Source organism: Python bivittatus, unplaced genomic scaffold (genome assembly GCF_059951505.1).
Source record: "Python bivittatus isolate LINGU-HERP-01145 unplaced genomic scaffold, Pbiv_v1 ctg000180_np1212, whole genome shotgun sequence".
Lineage (NCBI taxonomy): Eukaryota > Metazoa > Chordata > Lepidosauria > Squamata > Pythonidae > Python > Python bivittatus.
The window spans coordinates 3,746,359-3,764,280 of NW_028277047.1; the positions used below are offsets into that span (position 1 = coordinate 3,746,359).

The following is a 17,922-nucleotide window of genomic DNA, read 5'->3' on the forward strand; positions in this document are numbered from 1 at the left end:
GGCCCTTGGAAAGTGCTTAATGCCTCGCTGGGAAGTCCGACTCCTCGGGGTGCCAACCTTGCCCGCCAAAGACCCCTTGTAAAATTGCCAAAGAGGAAACGTTCCGCTTGCAAGCCACGGATTTTAAACCGTTCTGGGCTTGCCGGGTCCTCGTGTCTTGGCCACAATTCTCCTTCCCGGCCCCACCGAGGCGGAATTCAAAACCTGGCAAATCTATTTGAAGAGCTTCCGGCCCGATGAGGTGGGAGCTCGCTTAATATTCTGAACAAAAACCCGGATGCCCTATTTTGAAAATTGCAAGTCAAGTCTTAGTGATTCCAACCTAAGTGGGGGGGGGGGATCTCTTTTTGCTTCCACGGTGGGATCCCGCTTTCACGGAGAGCCGACATCATGCCAAAGGAAATCTTTTGCACTGATTGTGAAATGTTGAGCATCATTGGGAAAGGTCTGGCTCCCTCCCACGACACTTTCTGCGAGTAAGACACGCTTTTGGAAAAGTCAGCCTCAAGCTACTTAAGCCATCCTTTGCCAAGGGAACATCTGAGCGTTGTTCCCAAACTTGGCGTCCATCCGACGGTGTCCGGAGATCTCGGCACCCCGATTCTTCTGTCTGTTCACCCAAAGAAAGGGCTGCTTGTTCCAGAAGCCATGCTCCCCCACCTCAGGGCCCAGCTTCTCATGAGCCAAGGGGAAAAAAAACCCCTAAATCTAAATCCTGAAGGTCACCTGTACTTTTTCCCACGTTGCTGCCTCTCAGCCATTCCAGTGGTCGTGGAGGCAAAATTCGTAATAAATATTGTAAAGTATCTCTATGAAAGATATGTCACCATAGGTACCGACTGACCTGCTTTGAAGATTGACACGTGTAGCATGTTAATAAAATAATCGGGAAAATCTGTTTGCTTTTGATCTTTGGCTTCCATTCGTCTCTTCCTCTGAACTTTTCACGCAGCTTCTATTTGCAGATTTCTATGTCCCTGTTTTGCACACGTGTGTGTGTGTGTGTGTGTATGGCTGGGGCATTCTGGGAGCTGAAGTCCACCCATCTTCAAGTTGCCAAGGTTGAGAAACACAGTTCTAATATATTATTTTTTGTTTCTTGACTTGTTGTTTCAATGCCAGTTACACCCTCAGGACTCCATTGCTGCTCAGAGTTGCTTGATCAGGGTGACCTATAACTCCTATAACTCCTGCAAATAAATAAATGAATTTATCCAGGTGGACAAGTGAAGCCGTCATGGTTTTTTCGGCTAACGTCTGATCTATTTTCTCTCCATTTCGTCTTCGGCATGTCAAAGAAGCGTGCAGGACATGAAACAAAATCAGGAAGAATCCCAGTTTTGAGGGGTTTGTCAACTCCCAAAGAGCCATATTCTCTTTCTTGGATTGGTTCTGTCCATCATCAAGCCACCGTTTGGCACAGTGTAACGGACAAACCAGGTTGATGAAAAGGTGAAGCTTTTTTGGACTGCTGTAGAAACGCTATGAAAAGAGTGGCTTTGGTTCGTATACAACCCCTTTTCTTTTTCAGAGTGATTTGGGGTGATAGATAAACAGATTTTGCCAAGCTTTGATTTTAAAGAATACAAAACCTTACAGATAGGATGAATAGAAGAAGCCTGGGCGAAACATGAGAAATTATAGGTAAATCCCAAAGTATACTTTGATCAGCTGATTGGCAATAGTGTATATTTTTCTCCTCCTACTTTGGGCCAAGTGACTCGCCTGATTTTGCCAGGTGTCCGCGCGTTGCCGACCCCTTTCCTTTAATCACTCCCTCTTTACCATCAGGATCACAGACCACAGGAAAACCAGCTCTATACAGAAATGTCAGTCTTTTTATTAACAATTTTTTAAATTACGTCACTTGTTTTTGGCTGCCGCTGCTGATTGGAAGAAGGACGCAGAGTTGAGAAAGCCCCAACTCTGCACAGAGGAAATGAGACACACCAACACAGAAGACATTTGTGTCTGTGTTTTTTTTTTAAATGCAGTTTAGTTTTCTAGGACTACTCATGACAACATGTGCTACACAGAATTGTGTGGGTATGTCTACAGGAATCGTCTGCTATATACATTTCTGCAGCACCGTAAGTTGATGCTGGGAGATTGACGGCAAGAAAGAGGTTGATGGAGCCAGAACAGAAACTGGGTAGAAAGTGACGTAAAATGGACAGACCAAAGCAGGAGATGAAATGAAGCTTGTCTTTCAACAGGAGTGTGTTTGCTAGCAAAATGATATGATGGGGGGGCTGACTTGGGCTTTTCGTCTAGCGATGGAACATGTTGTCCTAGAAGTTAATCTGAACAGAGTAAAAACAGAAACAAGAGCAGAGGAAAGGGGAAAGACCAAGGCCTTGATAGGAAGACTACCCACGTAACGTCATGTACGGTTCAGTCACAGGGCAGGGAAAAGCGAGGAGGGAAACTCAATATAATATATTCGCGGGTTAATCATGAAATTCACCGCAGCCACCCTCCTCCAGATTGAAGATCATACGGCGAGGTTTCATCGCTGTCAAGAGATGGTTTAATTCCTCCCAGAGGACGTGCTGGAGATGTCAAACAATTAAGAGCAGAAATGTAAAGTGGGAGAAAGCCCACGCTGGAAGATTCGTCTGCTGAAACAGACTGGGGGGAAATGGGCAGAACATTGTCTGCAATTTTTTTCCCCCCCGGATTGGAAGCGGAGGCAAAAGATACAAAGCTTGTTTGCTCCAAGAGAACTCTTTGCAAGGCGAGGAGAGGAGAGTTTCGTGGCGGGCAAAATTTGGCAGCCTCGTGGGATGAGCAAAACCCCCTCCCTGAGAAATTTCAGGGGTCATCTTAGCATTCCCCCCCCCCCATTTCCCCTGAAATCTCTCAGATGCTTTGCTCAAGCAGGAGACTCTGAATTGGCCTAAAACGAACTCTTATGCTCACGTCATAACATGAACATCTCTTTAGGATCAGGACTCTTGGGGTAAGGGAGAGCAACAGAAGTGTTGATGGCATTTAAAAAAAAAAAGTTATTTCTTCTTTTGCTTAGTTGAGGATCCTAGCTCCTGTGATTGTGGAGAAAGAAAGCAAAATGTTTCTGCCTCTTCTGGCCAGAATCACCGTCTGGGGGGCATTAAACCATCTTTCTGAGTCTCTGAGACGCACAGACTATAATCTGGTCGTTGGATTAAAAAACGAGAGAAAAAAAGAAAAATTACATCTGTGCTCCAGTCATGGAGCGGAAGAGGGTCACAGCCGTTGGAGCAGACGAAGGTATCTTTTGGGGAGAATTATGCATCTTTCTGGCCAATTTAGAAGAATGGGGATGGTTAAAACGATAGGACACCCAGCTTGCTTATCCTCGTGGCGATGGACGGGGGCGAGGGGCTGATGGAAATTCCTGGGGGAAATTTCCCTTTCCGAGAAAAGGGGAGTGAGAAGAACAAACGTCCTGTACGTTTTGTGATCCGCTCTCTACGTGCAGTAGACCCGAGGGTGAGTTGGTGAGTTTGGGGCCCGTCAGAAGTGTGGGAAGCACTAGCACGAAACATTGGTTCGTAGCAGATCGGGAAAACCAAAGTCTGTTTCTGGACATCCGTAACAGAAGAAACTGAAATATGGAGGAGGAATCACCTGTTGGATTTTCGGCTTAACCCTTGCTTTCTTAGCCGTGCAAACCAAGACTCCCTCCCCAAAGTTGCAGGAACAAAGATGGATTTCAGCCACTTTATGGCGGGCAGGACGATGCCAGATGCCATCAGCCCCTGATTAGAAAGATTACTGCAGCAGTAGAGATAGTCACTGAATTAGTTCAGGACTAGTTAATGCCTTTGAGCCGTGTTTCTCAACCTCAGCAACTTTAAGAAGCGTGGACGTCAACGCCCAGAATTCGCCAGCCAGATTTCTGGGCGCTGAAGTCCACACTTTTTAAAGTTGATAAGGTTGAGAAACGCTCCATTGCAGGAGGATTAGGGCTATCCTGGCTGGGCTGCGGTTTTCCAAACGGCCAGCAGGTGGCAGCAGATGGCCCCAAAACGACTCCTTGAGGCCACCACGTGGCCGCCTGAAGTACTGCAGCCCAGATCTGGCCGCCCTAGCAAAGCCACGAGGACTGGGTGGAGGAATGAGTGACCTCCCAGCCTCAACAGAAAGAGGAGGGCTAGGAAAGGCTCTGCGTTCGAATTACTTGGCCGAATCGCTTTTAATGATATTCATGAGAGCGTTTTTGAGGCTGTTCTTGCTGGGGGATTTGACGGCAGGCTTGAGGCCCTCAGCCTCGAGTTGGTCCCTCTTCAGTTCCATCTCGATGGTCATGACGACCTGCTTCTTGCCCGCCTTCTTCTCGATACCTTCTCTGCCGGCTAACCGCTATTTCTTATCTTTGCGCGAGTCTCCCAGGCCTCCCCTGGATTTCTTCTCGCTGGATTTGGTCAGGCGGCTGTGGTCCAGCATGGCGTACAGGACAGGAGTCTACCGGGAGGCGTAAGAAAAGAAGAGAAGATTGGCCCATGAGAATGGAGACTGGCCAGGGGCGGAAGAGACCTAACCCTAGACTATGTTGCAACCCATGGCCCCTCCTTCATGTGCCTGCGTTGTGTCATCCCCAGGACATGGGGCTTGCATCGTGACATTTCTGCCCATGTTCCCCCAAACCCAAAGCACCTCTCCTTCCTTGCTTGCCAGCAAAAAACAGGCCAGCTGACCCTGCTGTTTTCTGCTGGCAATTGCAGACATCATCCTTGAGAGCCAGCCAGCTACAATGTAATAATGCGGGCCTGTTTTTTGGCAAGCAAGGACTAATGAAAGAACAGTTTCTGCTTGGCTTTTCCTGCCCTTGGATTTAAGAAAAAAAAAAGGGAATTAAGCTATGTCCGTGGACTTCACCGGCTGTCGTCACGAGCCGTAATATTTGCTTCCCCCGAAGCCAGTGTTTTTGGACAACGGCCACTTGGAGAAGGCTGGGGTAGAGTTTTCCAGGATTAATCTGGACTAACGGGACTTTTGCACCCCGATGAAGCCACCCCCTTTTTCATGACCTGTCTCCATTTTTCCTTTCCTTTTTAAATCATTTTTATGAAAAAGTTTGCCCTACAGAATAAGAAATACATTCAAAGAAATGAATATAGGGACAGAAATGCGGAAAAGGAAAAAAGGAAGAGACGAAGGGAAAAGGAGATGGAAAAAAGAAAACGTTTCTGAGTTTCGACAGAGGCAACAGTCTACGTTAGCCATGAGAGAGACAGACATGCCGGTCTCCATTTTTCATCCTGTTCCTTCTCTTCCTCTGAAACTCACTACGGTTTGTGGGGTCTGGTTTTTCTCTCCACCCTAAATCTTCTCCCTCCCTTCCTCCATCTCTGTGGCTTCCAAACAGCCTGGCATTTGTAGGATCAACCCCACTGTGATCATGACTTCTTGGCCCTTTATTCCCCCCTCGCTTCTTGCTCGCCCTCTCGAAGACTCACCTGATGGCGTCTTTTGGAAGAATCCTTGCCGAGCCTCAGTTTCCCTTTCTCCATAGCGCTAAGTGGAGATAAAAAGAGAGAGGTGCGTTGATGCCCAAGGACTGGAAGTTGGGGAGCAAGGGTCTGAACCGGGAAGCCGCTAGATGTGGGGAGCGAAAAAGCCTTGAAACTCAACTTAGGTTGTGCTAAAGAGTGTAAAGGTAGAACCAGACTTGGGTGAAAAGTCTTGGCCTCATTTCAGGAAGTGGGGCACGTTTCCATTTCATGCTATTTTTCTTGAAGAAGCTGGGTTTCCCCTCCCCTCCCCAAAACTGGTGCTTTTTGTGCCACTGCAGCTTTCATGCACCGCCAAGAGCCACGTTTAATTCGCATGCGGCTGCTAAGGAAAGCACACGGTGGTGCGAGAACCGGGAAAAAGTGAGCAAGGCGGTACACGGCTCGGGTGAAACAGACAAGAAGGGAATGATCCGGTGAGGGGGTGGATCGGCGGGGATCTGCATCTGAAATTTACAAGAGAAGGGAAACTCCGTGGAATTGACTGCCCAGTTTGGATCTGGCCACCGGAAGGGCCAAATGTGCCTGGGGTGGGGGCTGGGGCAGGAGCAGGTCGATGCATAAACACCCAGTTCTTGCAAAACTCTGTTTCTGTGCAGATGCACCCAAGCAATTACTGGATTTAAAAAAGCCATTGCAAACGTGGAAGCGTGCTGCTTTCCTTTCTTTGCACCTGCCCTTGCCGCTGTACGTGTGCGCGGGGTGGGCTTGGTGCTCGGGTTTGCAATGCAGTGGGAGTGACAAGGCTTTGTCGTGAGATTAGGGCAGCCCCCAGCTGTTGTGTTGGGAAGAAACGCTCTTGCCTTGCAAAGCAGAGGAACTCCAGCAAAGGCTGGGGCAGCTGTTCACAACCTGAGGCCCTCCAGAGATGCGGGACTACAACTCCCATCATCCCCCAGCCAGCTACCCAGGACTGGCATGGGGGCGGTTGGCATCCCCCAACTCCGGAAGGCAACGGGCTGGAGAGAGAAAGGGATCTCGAATGGAGAATTTGAGCAAGACAGGATGTTTAGCAAGACAGGAATAGGTGGATGGGAGCCCAGGAGGGCATGAATCGCTCCCACCCTTCGTGGATGTACCTGAGCCGCCTCTGGAGGGTGGCTTGTCTCCTCAGCCAGCAGTACCTGATGAGATAAGCTATCAGCAGGACTACTAAGACCACAGCCAACACACCTCCGATTATGGCTCCCAGCACTTGGCCGTATCTGACAGGAACTGGAGGAGGAGGAGAGAAAGGGAGGGAGGGAGGGGGAGAAGGAGAAGGAGAAGGTGGACAAGGGCAAGAAGGAGAAGGAGAAGGAGAAGGAGAAGGAGAAGGAGAAGGAGAAGGAGAAGGAGAAGGAGAAGGAGAAGGAGAAGGAGAAGGAGAAGGAGAAGATGGACAAGGAGAAGATGGACAAGGAGAAGAAGGAGAAGGAGATGGAGAAGATGAAGGAGAAGGAGAAGGAGAAGAAGGAGATGGAGATGGAGATGGAGAAGATGAAGGAGAAGGAGAAGGAGAAGATGGAGAAGAAGGAGAAGGAGAAGGAGAAGGAGAAGGAGAAGGAGAAGGAGAAGGAGAAGGAGAAGGAGAAGGAGAAGGAGAAGGAGAGGGAGAAGAAAATGTTATTAAAATGTGCAACATCTCAAACTGGGTTGCTCAGCAGCCTGGCTTCAACTCAATCATTTTCATTCAAGCCACCCATTCAAACATCACCCCAAAGGTTGGACTTTCCCCACAGAAACCCTGAACCGGGTCCACTGAGTTCAATGGGCTGGAAACCCAAGGCGAGAAGGTGGCATTGACTTACGATATAGAGGGAAGAAATTAGGGAAAGGGATTGACCAGGAGCAGCCGCTTGTTTTGGACAGGAGCTCAAGGCCACGCACGTGGTCTTCTTCCTCCTACTTTCCCCCATAACAACAACCCTGTAAGGTAGGTTGGGCCGAGAGAAAGGGACTGGCCTAAAGTCACCCAGGAAGCCTCCATGTCGGGGGGAGACTGGAACTGGCTCTCCCCACTACACTCCAAAGGTTGTGGCATCACATTGATCAGGCATGGGGAAATCACAGTAACCCCCTAACAAATTTCCACTTGCCGTTCTCAAAGACGTAGAGCGTGACTTGCGACGTTCTCCCTACAATGTCCGGCGGGTTTTTGACGTCACAAGTGTAGGTCCCGTTGTCGGTGTATTCCAGGTCGTGGATGATAATGGAGCCGTCTTTCCAGTGAGGGTCCCCGATCCACTCAATGCGCTCCTTGAAGGACCCAACGTTGTCGATGTAGTGCTGGCCTTTGGCGTAATGAAATATCTGGGTCGAAGAAGAGCAGAAGAAGCGGTTGGGCTAGGAGGGAAACTGCCCCTGCCTGGCTGAGGAGGAGGATCAGATCAGGAGTGCAGCATCGATGGGACCACAAGGGGCAGCCAAGAGACCAGAGATCTTTTTTTGTCCTGCCCCCCCCCCCCCCCGTGGCCATCTCTGTTTTGGCAGCCAGAATATTGTAGCTCCTCCTACCATATTGAAGCCCCTCCCCTTGCAGCAAGTTCTACTGTATCTATAATGAGGGTCAGTGGGGGCTGGGTTGTATAGACGGGTGAAGAGTCATCTAGCCACCTGCCCTTAGATCCCTTAGATCCCTATCCATCTGTGCTTAGATCCCTTAGATCCCTATCCACCTGCCCTTAGATCCCTTAAATCCCCATCCACCTGCCCTTAGATCCCTTAGATCCCTATCCATCTGCACCTAGATCCCTTAGATCCCTATCCACCTGCCCTTAGATCCCTTAAATCCCCATCCACCTGCACTTAGATCCTTTAGATCCCTATCCACCTGCCTTTAGATCCCTTAAATCCCTATCCACCTGCACTTAGATCCCTTAAATCCCCATCCACCTGCACTTAGATCCCTTAGATCCTATTCACCTGCACTTAGATCCCTTAGATCCTATCCATCTGCACTTGGATCCCATAGACCCTATCCATCTGTGCTTAGATCCCTTAGATCCCTATCCATCTGCGCTTAAATCCCTCTTTAGATCTACTTGACGCAGTCTTCAGTCATATTTTTGGGTCCATGAAGCCTCTCCCATTATCCCTTCTGGCAAATCTGGAAAAGTTTCCACCCCGTCCTACCCTAGCTACAGGGGAAAGCAATTTTTAAACCACTTGGAGGCCCTGAACCGCACATTCCCTCATCGGCGTCTACCCCACCGAGTGAAATCCTATCGGGGTTGAGGCAGAACGGCCTAGCTTCCCTGCACTGGACAAATCTATATAATTACCCCCCCCCCTTTTTACCGAAATGCTGTCCTTTCCACGTTCCGGCTGAAAGTGCCAAGTGATGGAGATGTCATCGGAGATCCACTCGTTGGACCAGAAAGAGCAGGAGAGCTTAATTTTAGATCCCACCGTGCCGTGGATCTCGTTCGCTGTGTAAACTTTGATGGCCAGAGTTGGAGTCAGCACTGCAAAAGGAGAGGGGGAGAAACCATGAGTCGGGGGTCCCTGATCATTTTCCATAAAGCTTCTGCCCCCATTCCCCAAAAGGGCAAGTCCTCCTAACAGGCTTAACCAGGTGAGTTTAGGTTAACCCGAACAGTCCACGTTGTGCAAACCCAGCCCAGGTGGTTAACGGACAGTTCAGTATCATGGTGCTAACAAAGAGCGTTTGAAAATACAAGTTAAATGGGTCGCAAAGACCAAAACCAATCTTTTTTCAGCCGAAAGTCCATAAGGAGCTGCCAGTCACTAATACATGCGGTAGCTGATCTTTCTCTAAGCGAGCAAGTCCATTTTGCCATCTCTGCTGGTCCTGCTTCATGGGCAATTTTCAAGATCTCTTTAATGGGCAGGATGTAATTTCAGCCCCGGGGACCCTCGGCGCGAAAGGGAACGGAGAGTGAAAAGAAAGTCATGCCAACCGAAAAGAAAGACTTGGCGCTTTCCCTGTGGGATGTGGAAGGACGAAAAAACTGGACATTTGGAGCCGGCTTGTGCAAAACGGCTCCCACAAAGAATTATAGTGTGGAAAGGGATCCCCAAGGGCCATCTAGTCTGACCCTCTGCACCGTGCAGGAAAAGCAGTTAAGTCATCCTTGAGCAGCGGCTATCCAGCCCCTTCTTAAAAACCTCCACAGAGAGGGAACCCCCAACCTCGGGGGGAAGACAGTCCCACCGTTGGGCAACTCTTAACATCTCGTGTTTTATCTTTGAGTGCAGTGTTGCTCAACCTTGGCAGCGTGGAGATGGGTGGACTTCCACTCCCAGAATTCCCCAGCTAGCTGGGGAATTCTGGGAGTGGAAGTCCACCCATCTCCACGCTGCCAAGGTTGAGAAACACTGTTTTAACGACTCAAGTCCTTCTCACGTAAGTTTTTGTGAAGCCCCAAACATATAACGCATCATCCTGAAAGAAGCGTGTTTATATATCCACACTCATCAGTGATCATTACCTACAGATAGATACCATTTAAAAGAAAAAAATTGTTCGAAATACACTGGAAAGATGTCCAGGCGTGCCATATGCCTTCGGTGACCATATGTCCTTTATTATAAACAGTCCTTTTATTTCAGAATCTTTTAGATCGATTGATTTTCCCCAAACTCACTTTTCAACTTCGTTTGGGTCATTTCACTTTGGCCGTGGAATAGCCCCCCTCCAGGCCCAGTCTTTCACATTCATGTGAAAAATGTGGAAATTGACCTGTCTTTTGAAAAATGTGGAAATTGACCTGACCTCTACTGTCTGATTTCAGGTCTTTTGATTAGAATACGCGTTTTGGGATGCTTCGTCTTGGTTTGGCTTGTGAATTTTCCTTTGGAAAGCCAAGTTCCAAACTTCAGCAATGAAATGTTTGGATCCTTGTGAACCTCCTTCAGAGCTGACCCCTTTTCAGGCTGGTCCTTTATTTTTTGTCCAAGAAAATAGGGTCACTGTATATGTGTCCTCTGTTCGTGACAATCCACCCAGAGGTGGCGGTGTGGACCTCCGTGGGCTCCCGAGCGCATGGCGGAAGGTGAGAAAGCCTCATTGTTCTGGTGGAAAAATATACTTTTTCCACCATAGATACCCTGGATCTCTGCATATTTCTCCATCACTCCTGCCTTCTCACCCCTCCATGTGGGAAGCGGGCAATTCCTCCCATAAAAACCAGCCGTGGTCCTCAGCCACGCCTGAAGCAGGGTGCAGAACATGCTGAGTGATCGAGAAGTGCTGACATTTGCAATCAAAAGAATGCTTTGTGTAGCTACACAATCCTCTTCTTTTCTCCCACCCTGGGGTGCAAATTCCAGACGGTTGGAGCAGTTCCATGAGGGGGACGTTCCCCTCCTGCTTTTTCGCGGGACGCTGTTGGAAAACAGCCCTGTTCTCCCCCTCTACTCCCCCCCACCTTTTTTTTTTTTCGTTTTCAGCATGATTTTATGCAGACCTAGACAAAAACGACAGCACGCCAGGCTGGAACGGCTCTGTTCGCTTTGCAAGGCTGTCCTTGTTCAGCTCGGTCTGGAAACGTCTGCCGAATTGGAGATCGGATGGGGGATTTCAGAGCGTCTGTCTGCAATTTTGATTTTCCAGCGGTACAACAGAGTTGCACAGTCCTGCTTTCTCCTGCCGGATGGGAAGGACAAGAGATTGCAAATTTGGGGGTTTCCAAGCGGGGTGCAGATTAGGACTCGGCCGGCGGGATTGTACCAATGTCCTCGTAAGAAGCCAAAAGGCTGGGTTTATCCGAAGCCCAAAACCTAGCCTGCCTTTGCAAATCGTAACTGCTATATTTATAGATCAGGCCATGCCCCAATGAACAAACCACCTTCTGGCTTAAGGTTTCTAAAGCTAGGGTAAGGTCCATGCACTCTGGCAAAGCCCAAGCTACGTTACTCATCTTTTTAGCTAATCTAGGTTCTTGGCCAAGCCAGCTCTGTTTGCACTTTAAGAGATGAGATGAGATGAGATGAGATGAGATGAGATGAGATGAGATGAGATGAGATGAGATGAGATGAGATGAGATGAGATGAGATAATAAGAAAATAAGATAAGTTGCAAAGTTTCTAAACTTTGGGGTCCCTTTCCCAGGACTACATCTGGACTCTGTCACTTGAATTTGGGGAAATCACTACTTCAACAATCAACACAGAAATGTCTTTATCTGCTTAAGCAAACAGTAATCTTTGACGAAAGGATGAGAAAAATGTGGACAGATCTGTAAGGCAGTTTTGCACGGCCGTAAAGGGCTGGTGCTGCCTTTCCAAGCTGTGCGTGGTTTAATCGCCGTTTATTGAACGGCTGACGTGATGTCTCAGCCCAAGCTCTGATTCGCAACACACCCTTCAAGGTTTTTAACTGAGCTTTTTCTTAACCCTACTTTAGCAGCTGGGTTCAAATCTATTCCATGCAAAGAAGATGCTCTATCTCAGAGGCTGACCTTTAAGCCTCCCTTAAAGATCAAGAAAGATTCTAGTCCTCATGCTTCTAAATGGAATAGAGCTAACGAAATGGATCCCTCCTTAGTTTCAAACTAAGTTTTTATCAGTGGGACTGTTTTTGTGCAAGATATGTTCTGTTTTCTAAGCTGCTCATCTTCCTTATGGTTTATGTGGTCACACCTGGAATGCTGGGGAGGGATGTCTCCTTCTGCAAACGAAGCAGAAAGATGATTTGGCTGAGAAAAGCATCGACCAGATCATTTTTGCAAGCTTAGCACACGCTCACCAAGGTTGCACAGGAACCAAGGGAGAGTAGAAGGTTAAGCAGGAAGAGTAGCAGATGTCACTGCAGGGATTTTAGAAAGGAGAGAGAGAGAGAAAAAATCTTTGAGCCCTCACAGTTGGCAAGAGGCAGTTGTGGAGGTCTGTGGCAATTGTAGAAAAGGTTGAAAAGTCAGTAATGATGTTTGATTAGCACCATCTAACCTGTGCGCAAAATGAGTTTGCTGTCATATCAAACAGATAGAGATGCCTATAACTTATAGCAATGGTGAAATAAAACTTCCTTCCTTCCTTCCTTCCTTCCTTCCTTCCTTCCTTCCTTCCTTCCTTCCTTCCTTCCTTCCTTCCTTCCTTCCCCTTCCTCCCTTCCCTTCCTTTCTCCTTTCTCTTTTTTCCTTCCTTCCTTCCTTCCTTCCTTCCTTCCTGCCTGCCTGCCTGCCTTCTCTTTCTCCTTCCTTCCTTCCTTCCTTCCTTCCTTCCTTCCTTCCTTCCTTCCTTCCTTCCTTCCTTCCTTCCTTCCTTCCTTCCTTCCTTCCTTCCTTCCTTCCTTCCTTTCACCTTTACATGTAAGCAAACAGAGAGCATCTGTGGCTTGCTTGTTTATTTTTAAAGATTCCCACTTTCCCTCAATTCCCCCACTCCAATCATCCAGCAATATTCGGTGAACAGTCAATCGCCCAACCTGGTGTATTAGAAAGGTTGTCTGAAAACTGCCCTTCTAGACGAATCTCAGATTTATCCTGCAAAACACAACAGCCTTCTCCTCTTGCTGGCCTCTAACGTTCAGAGGTAGACTGCCTTTATAGATGGAGGCTCTCTTCTATTATCAAGCCTGATTTCTGAAATTACATTCTTGTGAGGAAGAGCATGACAAAAACAGTAATTGACCCCATGTCACCCTAGCTGAACAGAGATTTGAACCTGGTCCTCCTGTGCCTCAGTTTAACATTCTGGCCCAAAGTTGGATATTCACCCTTAATCCCCGTCTAATTTCTTAAGTCCTTTGCAGAAAATCTATCCGTATTCAGGCATATCACCCTGTTACATTACCCCCAAGGGAATGTGACCTTCCATGACATTTTTTTTAAAATTGCCCATCCCTGCTTTAAACGTCACTGCATTCCAGTTTTCACCCACTACTTGTCTCTAATCTCCACCATTACAGTACATTTCATCCTAATGTTTAAAACCAGGTCGTTCCATCCGGAGGCTTGGAGTTCCCCAGGCCAATTTTGGCACTCCATGAAGATTTTTTTTAAAGCCTCCGTGTTGCTGAGGATGTTAACGCTAATAAAACTCAGCACGTTTCTTTCCCGTCGCCCATTTTGGTAAGGAACAGCTGGATCGAACTTTTCAGTGCTGATTTGGAAATATGGGGTTCCTAAAACGTGATCCGTTGGCCCATTTTAAATAAAACCAGGAAATCGCCCCCGTTCGCCTTGCTGCGGTCTATGTTCCGACGGCTCAATGCACTTCACTAGGAAACACGGTAAAAATAACTCCCCTCGTTCAACATTGGGGATAGGAGGGAAATTAAGTTGCATTATGTTAATTGCATCAGGAGGATGTTTGGACTGGAAAAGGTACACTCCGAGAAATTAAGGATGTTTGCTTCCTATAAATCACCAAGTTCTTTTCCTATTTCCAAAACCCAGTCTCCAAACGGTGTCCCTTGATTGGGAACATCCCCGGCCCCAGAAGAGGATTTCTAGAATCCAAGAGCGAGAAGCGAAGATTGAGATAAGGAGAGGGGTCGATTTAAACCACCCAGAGAGGTATAAGATTTTTTTTTTATATGATATGGGATCTGTTTTATCAATGGTTGGATGAAAAGATATAGTAATGTAATAGATCAGCAAATTGTATAATAGAAACTTGACAAATTGATATAAATTACTATATATATATATATATATATATATATATAATCAATGGATAAAAATGATACAAATCTTATTATGAAAGCTGGTGTTATAGACTAGTAACAAATGAATAATAATTGATAACTGATAAATATATAAATATGTGTTGGATAGATGACATGAGACTCTATATAAATGGTGAGTGAAGACTATGAAAGGATGGCACAAATGGTTGGTAACTGGCTGACACACGGTTTAAAATGGAAGATGGTTTTTTATGTTTTTTATGCTATTGTTTGTGTTTGTTGTAAAAAATAAAAAAATTATATAAAAAAAAAGATTTTTTTTTTAAATTCTCATTTATTTCACAACATTGCTGCAGTTTGGGGGAAGATAGGTGTGCTGGGCTGAGGTTTGTAGTCATATCAAGATAAATCAATAAACGAGACGTAAATGTTACATTTTAAAAAACGAAGGGTTTGGCAAGGTTGAAATCTGCCGATCAGCGTGCAAAGGGAATACCCCCATTTTTTGTTCATTTTCAGGGTTCTTTCAACGGGATGGGTGGGTCTAATTCAAATCTGATATGATTTCGAATCCAGGATCGACTGAAGTCTATTTCCACCGTATTAAGGAAAGCAAGGAAGAATTACATTTCTGTAAAGAAACACCACGGTCTTCAATCCTATATGGCAGTGTTTCTCAGCCTTGACAACTTTAAGCTGTATGGGCTTCAACTCCCAGAATTCCCCAGCCAGCTGGCTGGGGAATTCTGGGAATTGGAGTCCATACAGTATAAAGTTCATGCACCTTGCACTAAGCCAAGAATCATAGCTCTTGGCTACACTGTGGCTTAGTGGAATATATCAACTCAGGTTTGGAAGGATCAATTCCAAGCCGAACAAATAAATCTTCTGATCTTCGGCTCTCTTAATTTCTTTCTATTTTGCTTTGCTTCATTCCTTCCTTTCCTTTCTTTTCAGCCAGTGGCCATTATCTTACGGTTCATGTCGCTGTTTGGAAAGAGAAGTCTTGTTGGGAATCCTGAATCAAAAAACAGCTATTTTGCAGAATGGCATGCTCTCCTGCAAGCCGTGCTCAGCTCTCTTTGCGCAGCAGAAATTGCAAAGAAAATAATTACCTTTTACAGAGGTAATTTTACAGACAGAGGCAGACACGCTCCAGCAGGATTTAGGATACCAAATAATTTAGGATAATTTTAATTTGTCAGGTCAAACGTGGGTCTAGTCAGACACAATTCTCACTTCTGTTTCCTCTCCCATGTCCAATTCCCATAGGAACTCCCCGGAAGATAATGGGAAGATATTTCAGAGCAATATAAAATATATTGCTTTGTTCTGCTAATACACTTCTCGATTGAACGGGAAGCAATTTAAAGTCTGTCTGGCACCGTAATGCTTGCATTTTTTTTTTCTTAGTGGACAGAGCAATATTATAAAAACGATTTCAAAAGGGAGGAACTTTGCTGCCCAAACAACAGAGCACGCTGCTGCATTTTAAAGATTAAATTAATCCATGAAGTTTCAAGGCAGATGATGTTTCCACAGGCTCCCTCATCATACTAACCATGGTTTGTCCAGTTAGGGCTTGGAGCCCAGCCGAAGGTGGCTTTTCCCAACAAACCACAATTAAGCCAAGCACAGTCTGTGCGTTGGGTGAACCCAGTTCCTCAGGTGTTAAGGTGCGTCTCAGACTCACGACAGACATCATAGTTATTACAGGCGTACCTCAGAGATATTGTGGGTTCAGTTTTCAACCCCCGCAATAAAGTGAATAGCACAATAAAGCGAGTCATGTGAATTTTGGGGTTTCCCAGGGCATATAAAAGGTCTGTCTGCACTATACTGTAGTCTATTAAGTGTGCAACAGCATTGGGTCTAAAAGAACGATGTACATACCATAATGAAAGCATTTCTTAAAATAAGAGAATGGTGACGTTTGCCACACGCCGATGGATTCTTCCTTTCCCGGAAGATTTCTCGGCGGCCTGCGATGCTGTTCGATCAACGCAATATCTGCGACACGCAATCAAACAACGTAAACCTGTGCGTACTTATTAAATTAACCAAGGCTTTCCTTTGCTTTAAATCAGAAGGCGTTTGGGGGCACCTTTCCCGATTCACAGGTTTTAGCTCACGACATTTAACGCTATTTGTTCGACGGAAAGATCCTCCAGATTTTGGGCTACCGTAGAGTGACACGGCTCCCCTCCAACGCTCCCCGTCCTTCTGAAATGCACCGTGTCTTTTTCCCCACCAAATGTCCTTAAATTGGCCCCTCCCTTCTTCCCCTGCATTTTCTCCCAATCCCAAGATTGGGAAGCAAATCTCAGCCCCGATTTTATTATTGAGGAGAATCATTTTGGAGAAACAGGGGATTGGATGGACGATAGGAGGATTGGAAGCTTTGGGATAAAAATGGTCAACAATTACGAAGAATTTCTCCCCAGAATTTGCAGAGTTCCTAGCCCAGATTGTCCCCCCACCAAGCCATTTCCTAGAATGGGTTGCCTTTAGATCAGCCCGCGTTACCCATCCCCTTAACTAAACCACGATCCAAACCATCGTTAGCCAAACCCAGCCAAGAAATCTGCAGAATGGGGCACACTAAAAAGGTATTTTCTGCAGGATGTGCTTTGGGGATGAAAGTCTCGGCCACACGGCGATGGCCCCTGCTTTAGACCTCTGAATAACGACGAAAAAAGGATTTAGCAAGCTTGCAGAGGGCGGTAGAACTACATAGCCTATGCTGCAGTTCCAGGGAGAGAAGCTGAACATTGGACACAGATAACAAAACAACAAAATGATGCTGTGGAAATCATCTTAGGAATGCATGAAATCTCAGGAGAGGAAGCTCGGGGCTGGTTCTCCACACTCTACACCCGGGGCCGAGCCTCCACCTTCAGAGGCAGTCTACCCCTAAATGACCCCCTGTCAGGAAAGGGTGAAAAAGCCAGTGAGATTTCGCCCAGGGAAGGGAAAGTTGAGAGGAGACTTTCATCATGCTTTGGAAACACCTGGAAAACTGCGAGATCGGAGACGGCAGAGCGGAAACGTTGTACTTACGAATCTTCGCGATCGTCCCAACTCTGAAACCTTTCCCTGGAGAATGCAACTTACCCATTGTAGACATCAGCACTGAAAACAGGAAGGGTTTGGCCCTTCCCGCGTTGGCTGGGATCCCCATTCTTGGGTTATTGTCCAATGCCCAGCCGCATGGAGGGGAAGAGCTGGTGGCAAATTCAACAATGCCTTCCCGTATAATGCCCGAGAGGGGGGCACCCTTGGCTTAAGAACTCGCCTGCCCCAAAGGGTGCCATCTCTGCAGAAATCTGGAACCAATGAGAAGGTGGCATGGGGCTTCCAGGGGAACGAAGCAATGGGGAGAAGGAAGGAGGGGGGGAAGGAGGGGATGAACCCCCCCCCAAGAGAACAAAACATAAAAGGTTGCATTTATGGTGGCTGTTGTTGAACTTGGATCAACGCGGGCATAGCTGGGGAAAGAGGCTGCATTCTTTGTAAGCTGTGGGTGAGGGCTCAGCCTCTGAAAAATGCCGCTTTTCTCGCCTCCTGAAAAGCAGAGCCTTCATCCGGAGCCAGGATCCCTCTGGGATTTTTATTAGAGGTGCAACCGATCCACCAAACCATCGGTTCGTTTCGCCTCTGCTTTCCAGGGATTCCTTTACCCTGAACGAAGGGCCGGGGAGTTCAATTAAACTCAATTCAATGAATTATTAATTCATTATTATTAATTAAACTCGCTTTACAGGACTGGCGTTGTGGGGAACATAGGAGGAGGAAGGAGTATTAGCTGTGTTCACTGCCGTGAGTTATTTATAAAGATAATAAAGGTGG

The 17,922-nt window shown here is 46.9% G+C and overlaps 1 protein-coding gene across 1 annotated transcript; it reads right to left on the bottom strand.

Annotated features, from left to right (window-relative positions):
• Positions 1-1,826: 1,826 nt before the first annotated feature.
• MPZ (myelin protein zero) lies at positions 1,827-17,377 on the bottom strand. Its single transcript, XM_007442440.4, has 6 exons — positions 17,188-17,377; positions 8,778-8,944; positions 7,577-7,790; positions 6,578-6,713; positions 5,445-5,502; positions 1,827-4,449 (listed from the first exon to the last, which is right to left on the bottom strand). Exons 1-6 carry the CDS (start codon positions 17,252-17,254, stop codon positions 4,348-4,350), a joined length of 744 nt encoding a protein of 247 aa, XP_007442502.1. The 5' UTR covers positions 17,255-17,377; the 3' UTR covers positions 1,827-4,347.
• Positions 17,378-17,922: the final 545 nt, after the last annotated feature.